Here is an 18,217-nt window from a genome sequence, read left to right as displayed (position 1 = left end):
ACAACAAAATCAGGTTCTTCTACTTACATACAACATCAAGAAGAAGACCATGAATTCTGTTACACACCATAACACCACCACCACCACCACCGTCCTTAATATTAACAACCACACTATGCTCAATGATCCATCACTTTTCGAATACACACAACAACAACAATCTTCTACTTCAAACTGCATCAGTGATCCTCCTGGTTGCTACCCATGTCTTCATTGTCAATGTGGATGTCATCCCGCCAAGACAATGAAGGTGTCCGAGACCGCTTATCTTGATTCCCTTCCGACCGGGTGTCGATTCTTGCCAACTGATAAAGAACTCATTGTCCATTATCTAAGAAAGAAGATAAATAATCAGAATCTTCCCAAGACCAAGATTAGTGAAGCTAATGTGTATGGATATCACCCAAAGGATCTTACAGGTATCTATTATATATATTATCAAGTTTTTTATATTATTTTTTCAGTAAATCTGTTGGTAATTGCGGTTAGTTCATGACAGTTGAAAATATGGCCCTTGGTATAGTTACATGACGGATCTTGAAGTTTCTAAATAAGGGGTTGAAATTTTTTAAGAAAAAGATAGGGGACCTGACTCAATACGCATAAAATTTTCAGAAATTTTCGGTAAAATTAACATTCTAAGCGAAAAGGGAGGGGGGTAATCTTATTTACGAAAAATTACCATTACGCACGGATCACCGACAACTTTTGTAAGATCGGCCAAAGTGTTTGTTTCCGACTAGAGGTGTACAAATCGTTTTTTTTAAACCGGTCCGTTATTTGGGGGAAAAAGCGGTTTTATACGATGGGAACCCGAACCGGTACTAATTGTCTAATCGGTACGGTGTTTGGGCTAAAAAAACGGTTTTTAACCGGTGTAAACCTGTTTTTTTTACACCCTTTCGGTTTTTAAACCGTTTCAAAGATCAAGAATACTAACCAGTCTACAAACCGCCAGTTTGGTTCGGGTTGAAATCGGTTTTTTTTAAAAAAAAAACTGCTTTCGTTTTTTTTTTTTCCGGTTTCGATCTAAAACCGGTTTTTTTGCACACTTCTATTTCCGACGGATTCGTTAGCGAGGGAGTAGTGACGACCTTTGTTGACGAGTTATAAGTGAATCCTTCGATGATATTAATTAACTAAAAAGAATAATGTTAAAGTTTATTAAAATTTCTATAAAAGAACTATAACCAATGTCATAAATTCCCCACAGACTGTTTAGTGTACACATTTTCATTTTTAGTTTTGTCGTCGCATCCTTCGGTGTTCCGTCAGTAATTACCTACTGATGTTACCATTGGGAAAAGTCCGTCAATGATACTCCTTTGTTTATTTGAATACTGATCGATTAAAATTGTTGATCTAATTCGACGTAATTTACGCAGCGAATTACCCGCAAGCTATAGAAGGGATATGGTACTTTTTCTCGTCAAGAGACCGAAAGTATGCCCGCGGTAACCGCCCAAGACGAAGTGCTGGTCCTGGTTATTGGAAGGCCAATGGTATTGTCAGAGTTATCAAAGACAATGAGGTTAAAATAGGTAATAGGAAGTTGTTGATTTATTACGAAGGACATCAACCAAACGGGACTAAAACGAGTTGGATGATGCACGAATATGTGGTCGAGGGTTATGAAACGCGACAGCCTTTAGGTTCGGATGACAAAAAGGTACGAAACTCGAAATCCTTAACTTTAGATCTATAATGATTGTATTTTGTTTATGTGTTATGTTTATAAGTTTCACTTTTGACTATCTTTTGCAGTTTGATGATTATGTTCTATGTAAGATCTACAAAAATGGAAGGATGGAGCAACCTTGTGTTACCTCCAATGAATCACACTCGCGTGCTAAAACTAGAGCTAAAAAAGCGAAAAGGCAAGTTGAAAATCCCATTATTCTTCAAGTCGAAAACAATGTGGCTGTTCAACAACCTAGCCAAAACTCAAATCCTACTAATCATCATGGTGAATCCCGCGTGGGTGCTAACACTAGAGCTAAAGAAGCGAAAAGGCAAGTTATGGTTCGTGATCAATGCGTACGTGTGGTCTCTAGTCAAGACATAAATCCCACTATTCTTCAAGTCGAAAACAATGTGGTTGTTCAACAACCTAACCAAAACTCAAATCCTACTATTCGTCATGGTGAATCTCACTTGCGTACTAAAACTAGAGCTAAAGAAGCGAAAAGGCAAGTTATGGTTCGTGATCAACATGCTTGTGTGGTCTCTAGTCAAGAAAATCCCACTATTCTACAAGTCGAAAACAATGTAGCCGAGCAAGACTTCAAAAATATGGGATCTCTCTATGATCTAATCATGAAATCCGCCACGAGGCAGCCTAAACATGTCGAAACGACAAGCTTTCAACCAACTAGAGCTCCATTAGTGCATCAATCTTGTCCAACGCGATTAGACCACAATTTCTCATTGCAAAAACCTCCATTTTTTCCACCAACACGGCAGCGGTCTGAATCTTTGCCACCTGTACATAGGCATGGGCATCCAGGGATGTATATGTTTGATCCAAGTTCGAATCCACCATCGTCACAAGTGGCACTAACGGCTTTTCAAGACGACAATGAGTGTGATGGTTGTGTCATTTTCGAACGAAACATCAGACTCATGATTGCCAAAGATGGATACGGTGATGTTAATTTTGACGATAATGATCGGTTCCAGTTTAATAGACATGAACAGATGGATACTGATGAATCAAAGAAGCATGCTTGAAGCTCCAAAGGTAGAAGACTCAATGAACTTACTAGCTAGGTCTTTGTGAAATGGATCATATGGGTACATTTGATTGAATTCTGATGATTCCTTATGTCCAAGTGAAGCATTTCAAGTGATCTTACACCATCAGTTTGTAAGGAAGATTATGAAACAAACATTGTTCTTTCACTAGGTCAAACTGATCAGTTTGCAAAATTTGGCCTTAAGAGTTGTCTCAAATTTCAAACTAGACTACAATTTTAGAATAGTTTATTGGGACAATTTCACCTACAAAGTTTGCTTAATTGCATATTCACTAAACCAAAACCAAAATTGCATATATCTCCTTATTAAAAAAAAAAATGCAAATTTTGATTTATTTGGTAAAAACTAAATCATAGAACGACTATTTTACCTTTATTTTAACTAAAACTTAAATATTTCTTAAATTTTCATAGTTACCCATTTTAACTATTTTTTTAGTTACAATTTTTTTTTTTGTTTTGTTAATGGGTTTTTTTTTTAAAGACAAAAGACCAAATACAAAGTATCTTACCGTACGGAACGTACGAATGGAGTGGAAATGTAAAAAAAAAAACGCGGTGACATTTTTGTAATTATTTTACTCGTAGGGTAGATATCAAAATTACTCTACAAATGATCTTGTAGGGTAATTTTAATCTTGTAGGATAATTTTGTAGAGTATCGTAATTACTCTACAAATGATTTTGTAAGGTAATTTGATCTGGTAGGGTAATTTTGTAACAAATGATCTTGTAATAATTACGAAAATGCCAATATGTTTTTTTTTTATTTTTCCATGTCATTCGTACATTTTGTACGATAAGATATTTTGTACGGGATCTTTACTCTTTTTATATATATATTGTTTGTCCAGGTATGATCAACTCGTCTTTTATCACCAACTTTTAGAGTAACAATAATTACTTTTTGAGTCCTTATGTTTTAACGGTTTTAACCATTTAAGTCCGAAATCAAAATGTTTAACGCCCTGAGTCCTTGAATGTTTTTTATAACCTTTTCACTCCTATTGAGTCGAATCTTTTAACATTTTGAGTCCAGTTTTTTTAACACAATTGGACTCAAAACGTTATAAAATAAGTGGTTAGAAACTCAGGCATTAAACTTTTTGATTTTGAACTCGAGTTGTTAAAACTACTAAAACACAAAGTAATTTACTCATTTCTTTTATATATTGTTTGTCTATGTATAATCAACGTCACTCGAGCGTTGAAATACCTTACCTAGGAGTGTGTGATGGTTGATAATAGATGGGGAATTCTATTGGCACACCAGCCAATCTATCCATACACTTTGGTTTTTCAATTATGGGTCGTATAGGCCTATATAGGCCGTATAGGTTCAAAAGTTAAAAGTCAAAAGTCAAATATGCACGTGTCTTGTCTGGCGGCTGGCTGGACCTATATGGGTCGTATAGGCTTCTACGGGTCGTATTTCATTGTGTCTTTTTCTTTTACAATTTTTTTTATACATTTAATCATAGTTTTAACAAAGTTTAATCTTTTATTTTTAAAGAAAAAATATTGTTAAAAATTTATCATGTAGTATAGGTTTGGTACATATTTATTATGCTATATTATCTATGTTATAATATAACTGTATTATATACTACATTTTTACAATTTTTTATACATTTAATCATAGTTTTAACAAAATTTAGTAAAAGAATTCTTTTATTTTTTATACAAAAAACGTTTTTAAAAATTTGTCATGTAGTAGAGGTTTGGTACATGTTTATTATACTATACTATACCACACGTATACTATATTATACTACAACTATTAACATATACGAGATCTATACTACACATATAGGTCTATACGGGACATATACTATACATATAGTTTATTATAATATACTATACTTATACTATTGTATCTATGTTATAATATGACATACAATGACAAAACACGTCAAGTAATGATACGGTACGACACGTATAGATGCAATACAACACGTAAGAGTACAAGTGGATTCAAAACAAAAATGACATGTGATCATAGAATACGGTACCACACATAACCGAACGTCACCGACACAGCACACATAGAGCATATACTTCATAAAACGACACGCAATGACAAAATACGGGCCCGTATACACACATCGAAAAGGCAAAACCTAAAATTATAAAATTTTGATTTCACCCTTATACGCATCGTATAGGTCAAAAGTGGGTTGTATAGTAGGCTAATATAGATCGTGTAGACCTATACGATCCGTATAGACCCCCTAAATTCTCAAAAAAAAAAAAAACAAGAGTTTAATTGATAAATCAGGGGGTCTATATCGTATAGGCCTATACGATCCTTATAAACCACCTGATTTATCAATTAACCCATTGTTTTTTTTTTAGAATTCAGAGGGTTTATACAGATCATATGAGTCGTATTATGGTACTATACAACCTAGTTTTAACCTATATGATGCGTATAGGGGTAAAATCAAAATTTCATAATTTTAGGTTTTTCCTTTTTGATGCGTATATGGGGGACGTATTTTTGTCATTACGTGTCATTGTATGAAGAATACCTTCTATACATGTTGTTCCGATGACGTTCGGTTTCATTAGTATCGTATTCTATGATTACGTGTAATTTTGTTTGTAATCTACTTGTACTCTAAGGTGTCATGTTGTATGTATACGCGTTGTACGATATCATTAATTGACGTATTTTTTTTGTTAAATGTCGTATTATGACGTATATTGTCAATATGTTCCGTATTATGACATATATTGTCCATACGGGTCTTGTCAGTGACGTTCGGTATTGTCATGTTTATTGTATGTCAGTGTCGTATTAGGGTGTAGATTCTCTATACGTGTTGTATTATCGCGTATTATGGCGTGTTATAGCGTATTACGTTTCTACTTGTCGTATTGTTCGCGTATTATGTCTATACAGTGTCGTATTTTGGCATATATTGCTGGTTACTTTACGTGTTGTATCCATTAAACAAACAAAAAACACTTTAAATACATTATACAAACAAAATACCTTTAGAATTACAAATTAACCTATATTTATACGAGACCTTTACTACACCTATATATGTTCATACGGGACCTATACCTCACCTATACTATACTATATTGTACATGGTATTCTTAAAAAAAAATTAGGAAGTTTTCGAAAACTTTGTTAAAACCATAAAAAAATGTATAAAAAAATTTGTAAAAAAAACAAAACTCAACCAATACGACCCATATATAGGGGTGGCATAACGGGTCAACCCCATCTGTTAAGATATAGGAACACGATAAGACACGAACCCGAAACACGTAAACACGAACACGACACAAAATCTTATCGTGTCAGATTTTTGAAACACGAACCTGTTAATAAATAGGTTACACGAAATGACCTGTTAAGACATGAAAAAATTACCACCGTATCATACGACCTGTTTAAGACACGAACATGACCTGTTAAGACACAATTTAAGACATGAACACGACCTGTTTAAGACACGAACACGACCGAATTGGGGAAGTTATGAACCGAATTGGGAATGGTGGTGTTTGTGAAAGAGATTTAAAAATTAGGGTTTGGATTGTGAAAAAAGAACTGCATGTATTTGTATATAATTCATCGTAGGTTCCCACGACTGATGATCCAATGTCCACACTGACATATAATATTTTTTAATTTTTAATTATTAGGGTTTTAATATGTTTATACACGAAATCTGTTAAGATCTTATCGTGTTAACCTGTTTTAGACACGAAACCTGTTAGGATCAAACACGAAACATAATAAATTCGTGTAGGTTCATGTCGTGTTATCGTGTTCGTGCCAGAAGTGTCAGCCCTACCCGTATAGGTCCAGTCAAATAAATAGACAAAATCTGACACATCAGTCTTTATTGGAATTTAAAAAAGCAATACAACCCGTATACAACTATACAACCCGTATGTGTCGATTTAAAGATTCAGGCATGCTATGACCCAGATAGATTGATCACGAACGAGACATCGTGTATACCGCTACTATCATCAATCTAAAATACAAGTCGCTGCTACATACATGTTTATGAAAAACGACGTCCAAGAGCGTTTGCTAAACTAGAAAACATTTGTATCTTCTTTTACAAGTAAGTAATCCTCTTATCTAACCCTAATCATCTCAATCAATCATGTTTTCTTTTTTTCTGCCCTAAATCCCTAAATTGAAATTTCAAACCCTAGATTCGATTACCGATTGTCGCATCGTTCTTATTTGTTATGTTCAATTTGGAAATTGATTGAACAAATTGATTGAACATATTTGTTATGTGTGATAGTTAGTTATATATGCTTCTGTAATTGAAGTTTGTGTAAGTTTTGAATGACATCGCGATTTCAGGATAAGCTATGGGAGGCCACGGAGGTCTGAACATTCTCCCTCAGAAGCGTTGGAACGTATACAATTTCGACAACCGAGAAAAAGTCCGCAAAGACGAAGAAGAGGCAGCCAAAGAAGAGCAGCTCAAGCGCGAACAATCTCGCAAGCGCGACACCGAGTTCCGAATCGAACAACTTCGACAAGCCCGCGGCTTAGCTTCAGCCTCTGCCTCTGCTTCCTCGTCACGCAAACCCACCGCCGTTGAACCAGAGTCAGTACCGTCACCCAAAGCTGAACCCGAGCCGGAGTTGGAGCCGAAGTCCAAGCATATTAATCTGTTTGAGGGAATCAAGATTCTTGATCCGGTTGAGATTGTCGACAAGAGTAAAAGTAAATTCAGTGATGAGAATAGGAAGGGGTTTAAGCGGATGAAGAAAGAGGCGGAGGCGCCGAAGGTGGTTTTGCCAGAGGACGAGAAGTATCGGTTAGGGTACGGAGTGGCGGGAAAAGGCGTAAAGTTACCGTGGTACATGGAAAAGCGCGCAAATGGTGATGCGAAAGGAGTTGATAATAATGATGATGACGGTGGTTCAGAGACGGTTACCAAGAGTAATAGAAAGAAGAGTGTGGCGGAACTTAGGGAAGAGAGGTTGAAACGAGAGGGGAGGGAGAAGGAACGCGTACGAGCGTTGATGCAACAGAAGGGGCGACGTGGGGCGTCAGTTCAGAATGACAGAGGATATTCAAGAAGGTAAGTGGTTTGATAATGTGCTTATTTGATGAAAAAACATAATTACTTGATGGTACGTTTTATTATATCCTGAAAATTGCTTATGTTGACGTTAAGTGTTTCAACTGATGTTACACTATCGGATTGTAAGGAAACAGATTATGAAACGACATATCTTATATATTTTAGTTTGTAAAGTTGATTTTTTGGTATTTTTATAATAACAAACGCCTCGCATACGTGATGCGCACGCGCCTCTCGTATCTGTTTTGAGCTCAAAATGCATCTGGGCGTCACATAGTAGTTTTTACTTTTGGGTTGGTTCAAAGATGGTATTTGATATCTTACGAAGCTCAAAGTAGTTTTTACTTTTGGGTTGGTTCAAAGATGGTATTTGATTTGTAAGTAAAGAAGTTAAACCAAAATGGATATCCAACATTATCTCACAAGGCAGAAAACAAAAGTCAAAGTTGTCAAAAGTCAAAGGCCGTTATTTTGCAGTTAATGGCAGTTTTCTGGTACCCCAAATGAAGGAGTATAAACACCTTGTTAGTACCGTTTCATAGGTTATATATATGCCCAAATTGTAGATTCATGGGTCAATTTCATAATACAAAATTGCGTGCTTTGACTTTTCGTTGCAGACCAGATTCTGTGTAATTGATCCCTTGTTCTTCTTTTGATTCATTCGATTTTACAAAACTTGTGGATCATGATTTCATTTAAAATGATTCGACTGACATTGAAGCAAGTAAAATTTGCCTCGACTCTAATCTTGATGTTTTCCCATTCTGTGAAGCAACTGGTTTTCGGTTATATGTATGTTCTGTATCAGGTGTTAAAACTGTTGTCTAAACTAAAAAGCTTTTGTTTTTATCTGTCTGCAGAGACTCCTGGAAGTGATTGTTTTAAGTTTCAGTTAATGTTTTGCTCTCTGCAGTATATTCTGTGAGATAACGCCTGCATTGTAAACACTTAGACCATACGTAATGGGGCGTTTTTTTTTTTTAAATTTTTGCCCCAAAACGCTCTATAACGCCCATATCCCCATTACGGGGGGCGTTTTGGGGCGTTTTAAATCAAAAAAATTGATCCCGGCGTTTAAATTAAAACGCTTAATCCACAAACCACAACCAATCAAACGGCTATATTCCTAACGGCTAGTTTGATTTTTTTTTAAACCTATTATATATATATATATATATATATATATATATATATATATATATATATAAACAACCAAAACTCATCCATTTTCAACAAAATCAAACTCAAAACCTCTCTAAAAAATCCCACACTTTTTAAAAAAACTTGATGGATTCTCCTAATTCTTCATCCATGATAAATTTTTACTACAACGAGTATTTTGCGGATGGCGATGGTTCGACCGATGAGGAGCTTGAGCAAGAGGCGGTTACGAGTGCATGTCAACTAGCGGTGCGATATGTCAACCATTCTCGTCGGCCCCAAGCACAAAAAAATAAAAGAGGCTATGTTGAACGAGACCGACGCGCGGCACACGATCGTTTGATGAAAGACTATTTTGACGAGGCGCCGGCATTTTCAAACGAATTTTTTAGGCGTCGTTTCCGGATGAGTAAGCGGTTGTTTCTACGCATAGTCAACGACTTGGAAGCCAACTACGATTATTTTAAACAAAAACCGGATGCGAGAGGGGCACTTGGATTTACCGGTATCCAAAAGTGTACGTCGGCATTACGAATCCTTGCTTATGGTAACACTACCGACATCAACGACGAGTATCTAAAAATGGCGGAGAAAACAACACGAGATAGCTTGGAACATTTTTGTCGCGGTATAATTCTTATACTTTACTTTTATTTTTTTTTAAACGACGAGTATGCTTAGAATTTTTTTTTTGAATCTTATGTTTATCTATAATTTTTTATAAAGGTATAATTGATGTGTACGGTGCGCGTTATCTTAGAACGCCTACATGGGAGGACCTTCAAAAGATCTACGAGGTACATAATGCCGAGCATGGTTTGCCTGGTATGATCGGGAGCATAGATTGCATGCATTGGCGTTGGGATAACTGCCCGACTGCATGGCGAGGCCAACACACACGTGGTGACCAAAAAGGACCCACTATTATTCTTCAGGCGGTTGCTTCACAGGACCTTTGGGTTTGGTCGGCTTACTTTGGCGTGGTCGGGTCATGCAATGATATCAATGTTTTTGAACAATCGCCGTTGTTAGAGGAGTGGATTTCTGGCAAAGCTCCAAAAGCGTCGTTTTACGCAAATGGAAACTACTACCCCCATGGATATTATTTGAGCGACGGAATTTATCCTAGGTATTCGATTTTCGTGAAGACGTTTAGTGATCATATTGATGACAAAAGAGCATACTTTAAAAAGGTTCAAGAGTCTTCACGAAAAGACATTGAGAGATGCTTTGGGGTTCTAAAACAACGCTGGCAATACTTGAGAAATCCTTGTCGTGCATGGAGCAAGCAAAAAATGAGAGATGCTATGTACGCTTGTATAATCATGCACAACATGATTTTGGAAGACGAAGGAAAGGCGATATGCCAGAATTATGTGCCAGAAGCCGTTCAACAGGAGCATCCGCAGGCGTCAATGGAAGAAAGAGTGAATAATGCGCGAGAGTTGCGTTACGAACCGTACCATTCCCAGTTAATGGTTGATTTGGTACACCACGCATGGTCGGTTCGGTACGTACCACCTGAGGGAGATGAAGAAACGGAGGACGAGGAAGACGAAGTTGGCGAGGGTGAAGAAAGCGAAGACGAAAACTAGTTTTTTTTTTAATTTAATCGGATGTTTTTTTTAATTTCTAGTATTGTTTTTTTTTTTATTTTCTGTTTTTTTTTCAGTTTTTTTTTATTTCAAGTAATGTAATTTTATTTTTAAATTAATGAAGTTTTTTTATGTTTTAAATTAAAAAAAATAATTGTGAAATGATTGTGAAATGATTGAATGGGGGTTATTGGCATAATGTCCCATTACGCCACTTTTGCTATAATGCCCCCTTACTGACTAGGACGCCACGTGTCGTATAATGCCCCATGGAGGCATTATAACCCTCTACCACTACACATGGTCTTATGCGATAATTTGTTGAGAATAGTGTTGAGTTCTATTTGGTGATCTTACAATCTTACATGATGTATAGCGGTAGTAAATCCAAATTAAAACTTCGGATATTCAGTTCGGTACGTGTGTACGGATAGTTTGAAACACTATCAAAAATGCTCATCAACCTAGAGGTTTTGTGTTTAAGGAGAATCATTGATTTACAGTAGAAACTCTATAAAGGGGTATCTTGGTGGTGGGATAAGGTTTATGATCATTTGGTCATGGGTTCGATTCCCACAAAGGGGGTTTTTCCCAGATTTATTGGGTTTCCTCCTGAATTGGTGTATAGGCATTATTGCTTAGTGGAGATGGATATGATCGGGTGGTTCTGCGATGATACTCCAGTGATCCGTCAGTGATCCAAATTTGCCGTTCAAAAAAAATAAAAAAATAATACACTTGGGACCATCAAAATTTATTAATTAAAAGAGTTATTAATTAATCGATAAATTAATAATTATTAATTTATATATTAATTAATATTTTATTAATTTATAGTAGAATACTTAGTTTACAAACACCTTTCAAGCTTCCACTTAATTATTGTATACAATGCATGTATATGAAATGAACGGCCCAATTTGAAAGAAACCTTCAATCTCCCACCTTATTATGCTTCTTGTGTTCAATGTATCACTTTATGGACATTAAAAATATTTTCTATATAAATACAAGATCAAAATAGGTTAACACAAACAAATCATACACACAACATGACTTCCCATCTTAAAGGTGTGAAAAAAACAACAATAACAGACAAGATTCAAAGGGAAATTGATTTCAATAAAAAATAAAAGACAATTGAGTCATTTTTCAAGAAACCTTCATAAATCATTCATGTAATATGCTATATATAAGGAATTATTAATTTATATTTTATATGGGGTCTAAAGAAATTATCAAAAATGTATTATCTTATAATTTTTGCGAATTATTAATTTAGCACCCTATCCCCGAGTCGGGACCGACAAAAAATATTATCTTAGAGAGTTTATTAAATAATCGAGTATTAATTTATCGAGTTTCTACTGTATATGTATTTGTTAAGAAAAAACATTATTAGTTAGCCTTTGGTGCTTTAAAAATTTTCTTTTTGGTGTGGAAAAAATGAGCCTTCATCTTAAAGGTGCTTGCTCATTATCCTTTTATTTTTATTCATTGTGTATCATGCATATTGTTTCATGCACAAGTGCATCTTATGTGTAGCCATATTCTTTTGGATTTACCAACAAATGTGTAAGTTTCTTAAATTTTGAACTAGTTTATTTTTACTATGCAGAAGTCTTGATAACCAAATACCATAATGAACTTGATATCTTATAGATTTTAAGCGAAATAGTTTGCAAGTATGTGTTCTTAACATGATCAAGTTCTAGGACAAACATTGGGGTGTACAGGATTAATACTAGAGTATAACATTATACTTTTATACTTTTATAGTTAATTTATATTTCTAACCTTTAACTTTAATAGAATTATCATACCACCTCCTAAACATTAATAATTCTTTTCTTATAAACGATTTACGTTTATGCCCTTGAAGTTTAATATATTTGTATATGGAAGTTTATTAATAACTCTTTTCCTACAAGTGTTTATGTTTCGAACCTCAAACTTTAATAGAATTATCATACGGCCCTTGAAGTTTAATAAAGTTAAATTGTTTTTCGCTTTTCAGAAAAGATTTGTTCCGTTATCTTGTTATATGTTTAATTCTTTTTTTTATTTTAATTATTATTTGTTTAACTTACTACAGTTAAGGCTAACTTTTACCTCTAGACATATTTACTTAATTGTGTTGCTTGCTTATTTTTGCCGACATTCATATTAAAACCTACATGGTCAGTGTTAACCTTTTAATATACCAGGTAACAAGTTTAATTATTTTTTTATTTACCTTATTATAGTTAAAGTTAAGTTTTAACGCTAGACATGTTTACTTAACCATATTAATTGCTTATTTTTACCGTCATTTAGATTAAAATATGCATAATATAATATATCATAGATATATCATGTATGTAATAAGTGCATCCTCACCAGCACCCTGCTACGACCCCGCCGTGAAGCTCGGGTTTCAATGTAGGGGCGAAGCATAGAAGGGGCGGGATGGGGTGCTCGACCCCTGAACTTTTCGCTCAGTAGTGTTATATATATAGTTTTCGTATAGAAATTTTTGGGTATATACGTTTTCGATCCCCCGGTTCTATAGAAATTTTTGAGTATATACGTTTTCGACCCCACGTCATTCGGGTCAAGCTTCAGCACTACTTCAATACTACTTAAATATATTTAGTAACTTTTATCCATCATACGTGATCGAGAGATAATATTAAGCATGAATCATAACCCTATAATCTAGTTGATTATTATAAGTTTGTATGCATTTATACTAGTAAGGCTATTTGTTATGTTCACGACCCCATCCATCATTTCACCAAATTTCACTCTCTCTTCTTATCTCTCTATACAAACTTACAAAGTAATAAAATAAATATAGAAAAAGAGGTGAGGGATGAGCGGGGATGAATATAACATAGGTTGAGAGGTGGAGGTTGGAGTCAGAGAGGATGATGATATGACGTTGAGAATTGAGAGGTCAGTAAAGGATAAAGAGATGAGTATAACAAATGGCCTAGATTGCATTGGAAATGAAAGTGGAGGAAATCTAGGGTTGAAAAAGAACTGTCGGGAAAGAGCCAAAGTAGGTGTTAGCAAAAATTGGCCTGACGTTGGCGACGTTGGTAAAGGCAGTTCTCTTTTGTCTAACGCCGATAACATTTGGTTAAGGTCAGCGGCGGAACTAGAAGAAAAACTTAGGGGTATCCCAATTTTTTTTACCGTATATTCATACAATATAATTTTCATTACGTTACATTCATACAATCAAATACACAATAACAACTAAAATTAATAACTAAACTCTAACCTAAAATCCAGTTTCTTTCTTTTTGTGCTAGAATACCTTTGCTCAAAGGCAGTGACGGAATTATTAATATTTTTAAACTAGAGAGTCACGAGATCTTTTAGTATTCACTAGTGTAGTTAATTACCAGTCTAAACAGAGAACCATATCCACATCAGCATGGTTAGGTCTTTAGGCCAATTGATGATGAATTGTACCTGGTCTGTCTGCAAGCGGGTCTGGTTCTAAATCTCTTCATCTAGCAATCAATATATCACACAAACAGTAATTGTATCTTTAAGTTGCCTTGAAATCTCAAAACAATTATAGCTTGTTTCATTTTCCCCAATAGTAAAAGTATTTTAGTTTAGTTTTTTCTTTTCTAAAGTAACTTTCTAAGGGGAAATTTTTTTGTTATTTTAAATTTTAAAATAATATAAACTTATGAACAGAAATAATTAAATAAACTAATAATAAATCTTAAACGAAAAAGTAGGGGAAGGTTCATTTGAGAAGAAAATTTAATTGAGAAGAAAAAGAACAAAGGGTAATTTTGTAAAACATTAAATAGTTTTTTCACTTATCTCATTTATTATCATTTTTGACTAATTAATTAGTCATAAAGACTAGTATCCTCCACACTAACTTTTTTTGCCTACACACATCAAAAGTTATCTTACATATTTCGAAATTCATCCTACACGTTAAAATTTATCCTACACAACTCGTAATTTATCCTACACAACTCGTAATTTATCCTACACTTTAAATTATTTTATTTTATTTTTTTGAAAAATTATATATTTTGAAGATAAGTTACAAAAAAAATAATGTAGTTAGCTATTAAAGAGGAAGACTTCAAATTAATGACCTATGTAGATTTACCAATGTACCCTTATAGTAACATTAAATACTTATATTAAATGAAGTAAAATAAAACATTTCTATTGGTTGAAATTTCTTCTTTTTTCTTCTTACAAAAAATTTCTTCTCATTTGAACTCTCCACCGAAAAAGTATTCATAAAATAAAGAATGTATAGTAACTTTTATCATGTGACTTGTAAACTTACTCACTTTTTAAACTTAAACGAATAATAATAAGTATAGAGAAAACTTTACAAAACTTTTCTAGTCATTTATATTTTTGAGGAAGATAACAAGACTATAATATTGAAGGGTGTGGCCGTGTGGCCAGTCTTGTCATGTAAAAGTAAAAATAATTAAATAGGTAAAAAGAGAAAAAAGCTACAATTATATCTATCTTTTCTCCGGTTCGCGTCCCATATTCTTCTCTCTTCTTTACCTGCACTTTTGCAGAGCTCATCCTCACCGCAGGCCGGAAAAACTCAGTTGCTAATAACTACTTTTCTTTCTTCACTTTAAACACCGTTAGTTCCGTCAATGCTCAGAGACATCCTTATATTTATCCGACACATAGAACAAAGAAAAAGACAAAAATATTACACTTCACCCAGAAAGTTGAAGGGTATCCCAAGCAACCCCTGGGATACTTATAGATCCGCCCCTGGTATTTACCTGTGCGTTGTGGTAGTACGTTAGCCCAGGCATTTGATCGGTATTGGTTTGTTACAATACCGGTACAATACATGCAATTGGTATAGAAATCAACACGCGTTTTACATTGACCGAAAATGACAAAAACAAACACTTGCACTAATGTTCAAATGGTTAATATCGTCATGCTACTGGTACTGATATTTATCGCATAGATAATTGAATAACCGAAAAATTATCGAAACATGAAATCACAAAATGAATACGGGTACCGGTATCGATGTTGTTAAGTACAATATAGTAGCAATATGGGTATCGCTAACGATGTTGTTCGGTCGGTTTCGATCCTTCACTATGGTAGCGCCACATAATCTGTTTATCAAACAGAGACTACAAAAATAAATACCTGTACCGATACAAATGTTGTTTAGTCGGTTTCGATCCAGTTTGGTATGATCATAGCAGTACATTATAGGGATGAGCCCGGTACCGAAAATCCTCAAAAGTGGGTACCGGTACCGAAAATACCCGGTACGGTACCAGTATTTGAGAGTAAAAGCCAGTAAATACCAGTACCAAACCGATACCGTACTGGACCGGTACCGAAAATGTAAAAAGTCGATACCGAAAATGTACCCGGTTCGGTAAATTCAGTACCGGTACTGGGTACCATTTGCTCATCCCTAATACATTATCCATTTTTAATAAAGTTTATATTGTAATTCTGAAAAAAATAAATAAACATAGAATACAAGTTATTTAAAACTGTATCCAGAGTAAAAAATGATTAAGACAAGTGAATGTAACAGACATGAACCAAACAATTGCAACTTATTTAAATCATAATGCAAGATAACAGTTTGAAAAGAGAATTAATGAACAAAATTAAAAACCCATACTATACAAATAGTAAAGATAGATATCCGCACCTTAATTGATCGTAAAGTTCTCAAAATATCCCAGTTTGTTTATAATATTTGTGTAACACCTTAAAAACGGGTTCGGTAATCGAACCACGTTAATATTGACGATGGGTAAAATACCGTTAGCGGTGAAAATTTACCCGGTAAATATTAGGATTTAAATAAACAAACCTAATATTAATAAAAAGGAGTATAAATACTTTGAGAAAACAAAGTATATAAAAGGACCGAGTTAACGAGACTTAAAGTGAAACGAGTTAGGTAAAACCCGAAAAATATATAAGTGTTATATATTTATTAAATATCGGTTATGAACAAGATAAAATAACTAGGAAATAAATAACCTAGTTAATTATAAGTCTTGTAGTAATAAAGAAATTGGTTAAAATAAACTCTATGTAACTTGGGTGAATTGGAGGGGCTAAAGGTGTTAAAAGTTAAACTAGTTTTAAATAAAACAAAAAAATTGAAATTCCAAACACACACTTGTGTGTGTCTGGATCGAACAAAACACAGGAGGGCGACCAAACTCACCTCCAAACCCTAGTTCTTACTAATTGATCAAATTGAAGGCTCAAATCGATTTCAAATCGAAATCCAAGCATAGATTACTGATCTCCTCAGTAAAGGGATCATAAGGTATGTAAAAATTTCACTATTTGGTTCAATCTAAAATTCTGGATGAACACTTATGATTCGAAATTGAGCTTGCATGATAGTTGTTTGGGTGAATTTGGGTTGAAATCATGTCTATGAATATACCCTAGCCATTAGTTTGTTCAATTATGTTCATCACTATGAATATACCATAGTGGGCTTTGTAGAAACATGTCAAACACTAGGATTATGATTATTATCTAGTGTAATTTGAGTTCCATGAAGTAAATTCAGATTTGTTGATGCTAAATTCGTGTATGTGATGTTTTTAGGGTTTTGATTGCTAAAAATAGTGTTATAATGTCATAAACATGTTTTAATTGAAAGCTGAATTCAAACAGCTTCTGATCAGAATTTACAGCCGACTTGTATTGGCTGTAACGTGGAAAAAACGTGACAAGAACATGTGTTTCTTGAGTCTAAAATGTAAATCCAGGAAATATCTTTAAAACCCCACTGGAATTGCATATTTTCGACGAAAATTGAGCGTTTTTTGAATTTTTCCGTATCGAAGGTTCAAGCTGCGTTTTCTGGCAGAATTTGCAGCCCATTACGAATGTCATAACTCAATTTAGGAATTTAGTTATGATCTCAAATTTTTACTATAGATAGCTTTAAGTGATTACAAAAATCTTCGATTGGAATTTCGTCAATCGGATAAACGAGGAATTCTAAATGAATTTTTTTGTAAGCTGCAGTTAGAAGTGACGAATCTGATTGCAGCTCAGTAAATGAATTTTTATGAATTTTTGGTAAAGAGTTAGATCTTGAAATTCTAACACAAGGCCTAACCCTCCGAGAGGTACGTCACATAAAAAATCATAATTTTTGAAGACTTGTAAACAGGTTAAACAGGTCACCAAAAAAAGCCTATTTTTAGTGATATGAACTTGGCTTGATTGGGTATCCATAGGAACGCCTAATAACATGATAAAAGGAGGGGGGGGGGTTCAATTATAGATGAAAACCCGTAGATGTTGTCTAATGAATAGTGTGTCTTTGATAATAGATGGGTTTGCCTAAGCGAGTTACTGAACGCAAATTTGCATTTTGTATGATTAAGGGTAAATGACTTTTATAAGTCATATCAACCAATGATGAAGTCGAATAGTAGATTCGACATAGAATTTGTAAGATGGAATAGTCGTATGTGATAATGACTAATCTAACCGTCTTACGAATTATGATTATAGTTTGACGCTTGACAAGCTAGGTAGAGGCTTGGAAAGGAAGCGGGTCAAACGAATCAAGTGTGAAGGAAAAGCGTGTTTCGGATGCAAGGTA

The 18,217-nt window shown here is 34.4% G+C and overlaps 3 protein-coding genes across 3 annotated transcripts; all 3 read left to right on the top strand.

Annotated features, from left to right (window-relative positions):
- On the top strand, positions 1 to 2,959 carry LOC110906794 (NAC domain-containing protein 69). The gene is made up of 3 exons (XM_022151873.1): positions 1 to 419; positions 1,386 to 1,669; positions 1,765 to 2,959. Exons 1-3 carry the CDS (start codon positions 50 to 52, stop codon positions 2,728 to 2,730), a joined length of 1,620 nt encoding a protein of 539 aa, XP_022007565.1. The 5' UTR covers positions 1 to 49; the 3' UTR covers positions 2,731 to 2,959.
- Positions 2,960 to 6,695: 3,736 nt separating this feature from the next.
- Positions 6,696 to 8,831, top strand: LOC110924258 (leukocyte receptor cluster member 1 homolog). The gene is made up of 3 exons (XM_022168290.2): positions 6,696 to 6,850; positions 7,102 to 7,831; positions 8,698 to 8,831. The coding sequence occupies exons 2-3, from the start codon at positions 7,110 to 7,112 to the stop codon at positions 8,711 to 8,713; spliced, it is 738 nt and encodes a 245-aa protein (XP_022023982.1). The 5' UTR covers positions 6,696 to 6,850; positions 7,102 to 7,109; the 3' UTR covers positions 8,714 to 8,831.
- Positions 8,832 to 9,057: 226 nt separating this feature from the next.
- LOC118487625 lies at positions 9,058 to 10,744 on the top strand. Its single transcript, XM_035984621.1, has 2 exons — positions 9,058 to 9,626; positions 9,725 to 10,744. Exons 1-2 carry the CDS (start codon positions 9,125 to 9,127, stop codon positions 10,591 to 10,593), a joined length of 1,371 nt encoding a protein of 456 aa, XP_035840514.1. The 5' UTR covers positions 9,058 to 9,124; the 3' UTR covers positions 10,594 to 10,744.
- Positions 10,745 to 18,217: the final 7,473 nt, after the last annotated feature.

Source organism: Helianthus annuus, chromosome 2, assembly GCF_002127325.2.
Source record: "Helianthus annuus cultivar XRQ/B chromosome 2, HanXRQr2.0-SUNRISE, whole genome shotgun sequence".
In the NCBI taxonomy this organism is placed as follows: domain Eukaryota; kingdom Viridiplantae; phylum Streptophyta; class Magnoliopsida; order Asterales; family Asteraceae; genus Helianthus; species Helianthus annuus.
Note: the sequence above shows the minus strand (reverse complement) of the source record. Positions and strands in the feature narration are given on the sequence as shown.

Excerpts from the sequence above, each read along its gene's own strand:
- LOC110906794 (XM_022151873.1), top strand. The coding sequence starts at position 50 with ATGAATTCTGTTACACACCATAACACCACCACCACCACCACCGTCCTT. Across the intron at positions 420-1,385 it reads TCACCCAAAGGATCTTACAG|CGAATTACCCGCAAGCTATA; the intron begins GTATCTATTATA and ends TAATTTACGCAG. Across the intron at positions 1,670-1,764 it reads TAGGTTCGGATGACAAAAAG|TTTGATGATTATGTTCTATG; the intron begins GTACGAAACTCG and ends TATCTTTTGCAG.
- LOC110924258 (XM_022168290.2), top strand. The coding sequence starts at position 7,110 with ATGGGAGGCCACGGAGGTCTGAACATTCTCCCTCAGAAGCGTTGGAAC.
- LOC118487625 (XM_035984621.1), top strand. The coding sequence starts at position 9,125 with ATGGATTCTCCTAATTCTTCATCCATGATAAATTTTTACTACAACGAG. Across the intron at positions 9,627-9,724 it reads CTTGGAACATTTTTGTCGCG|GTATAATTGATGTGTACGGT; the intron begins GTATAATTCTTA and ends TTTTTTATAAAG.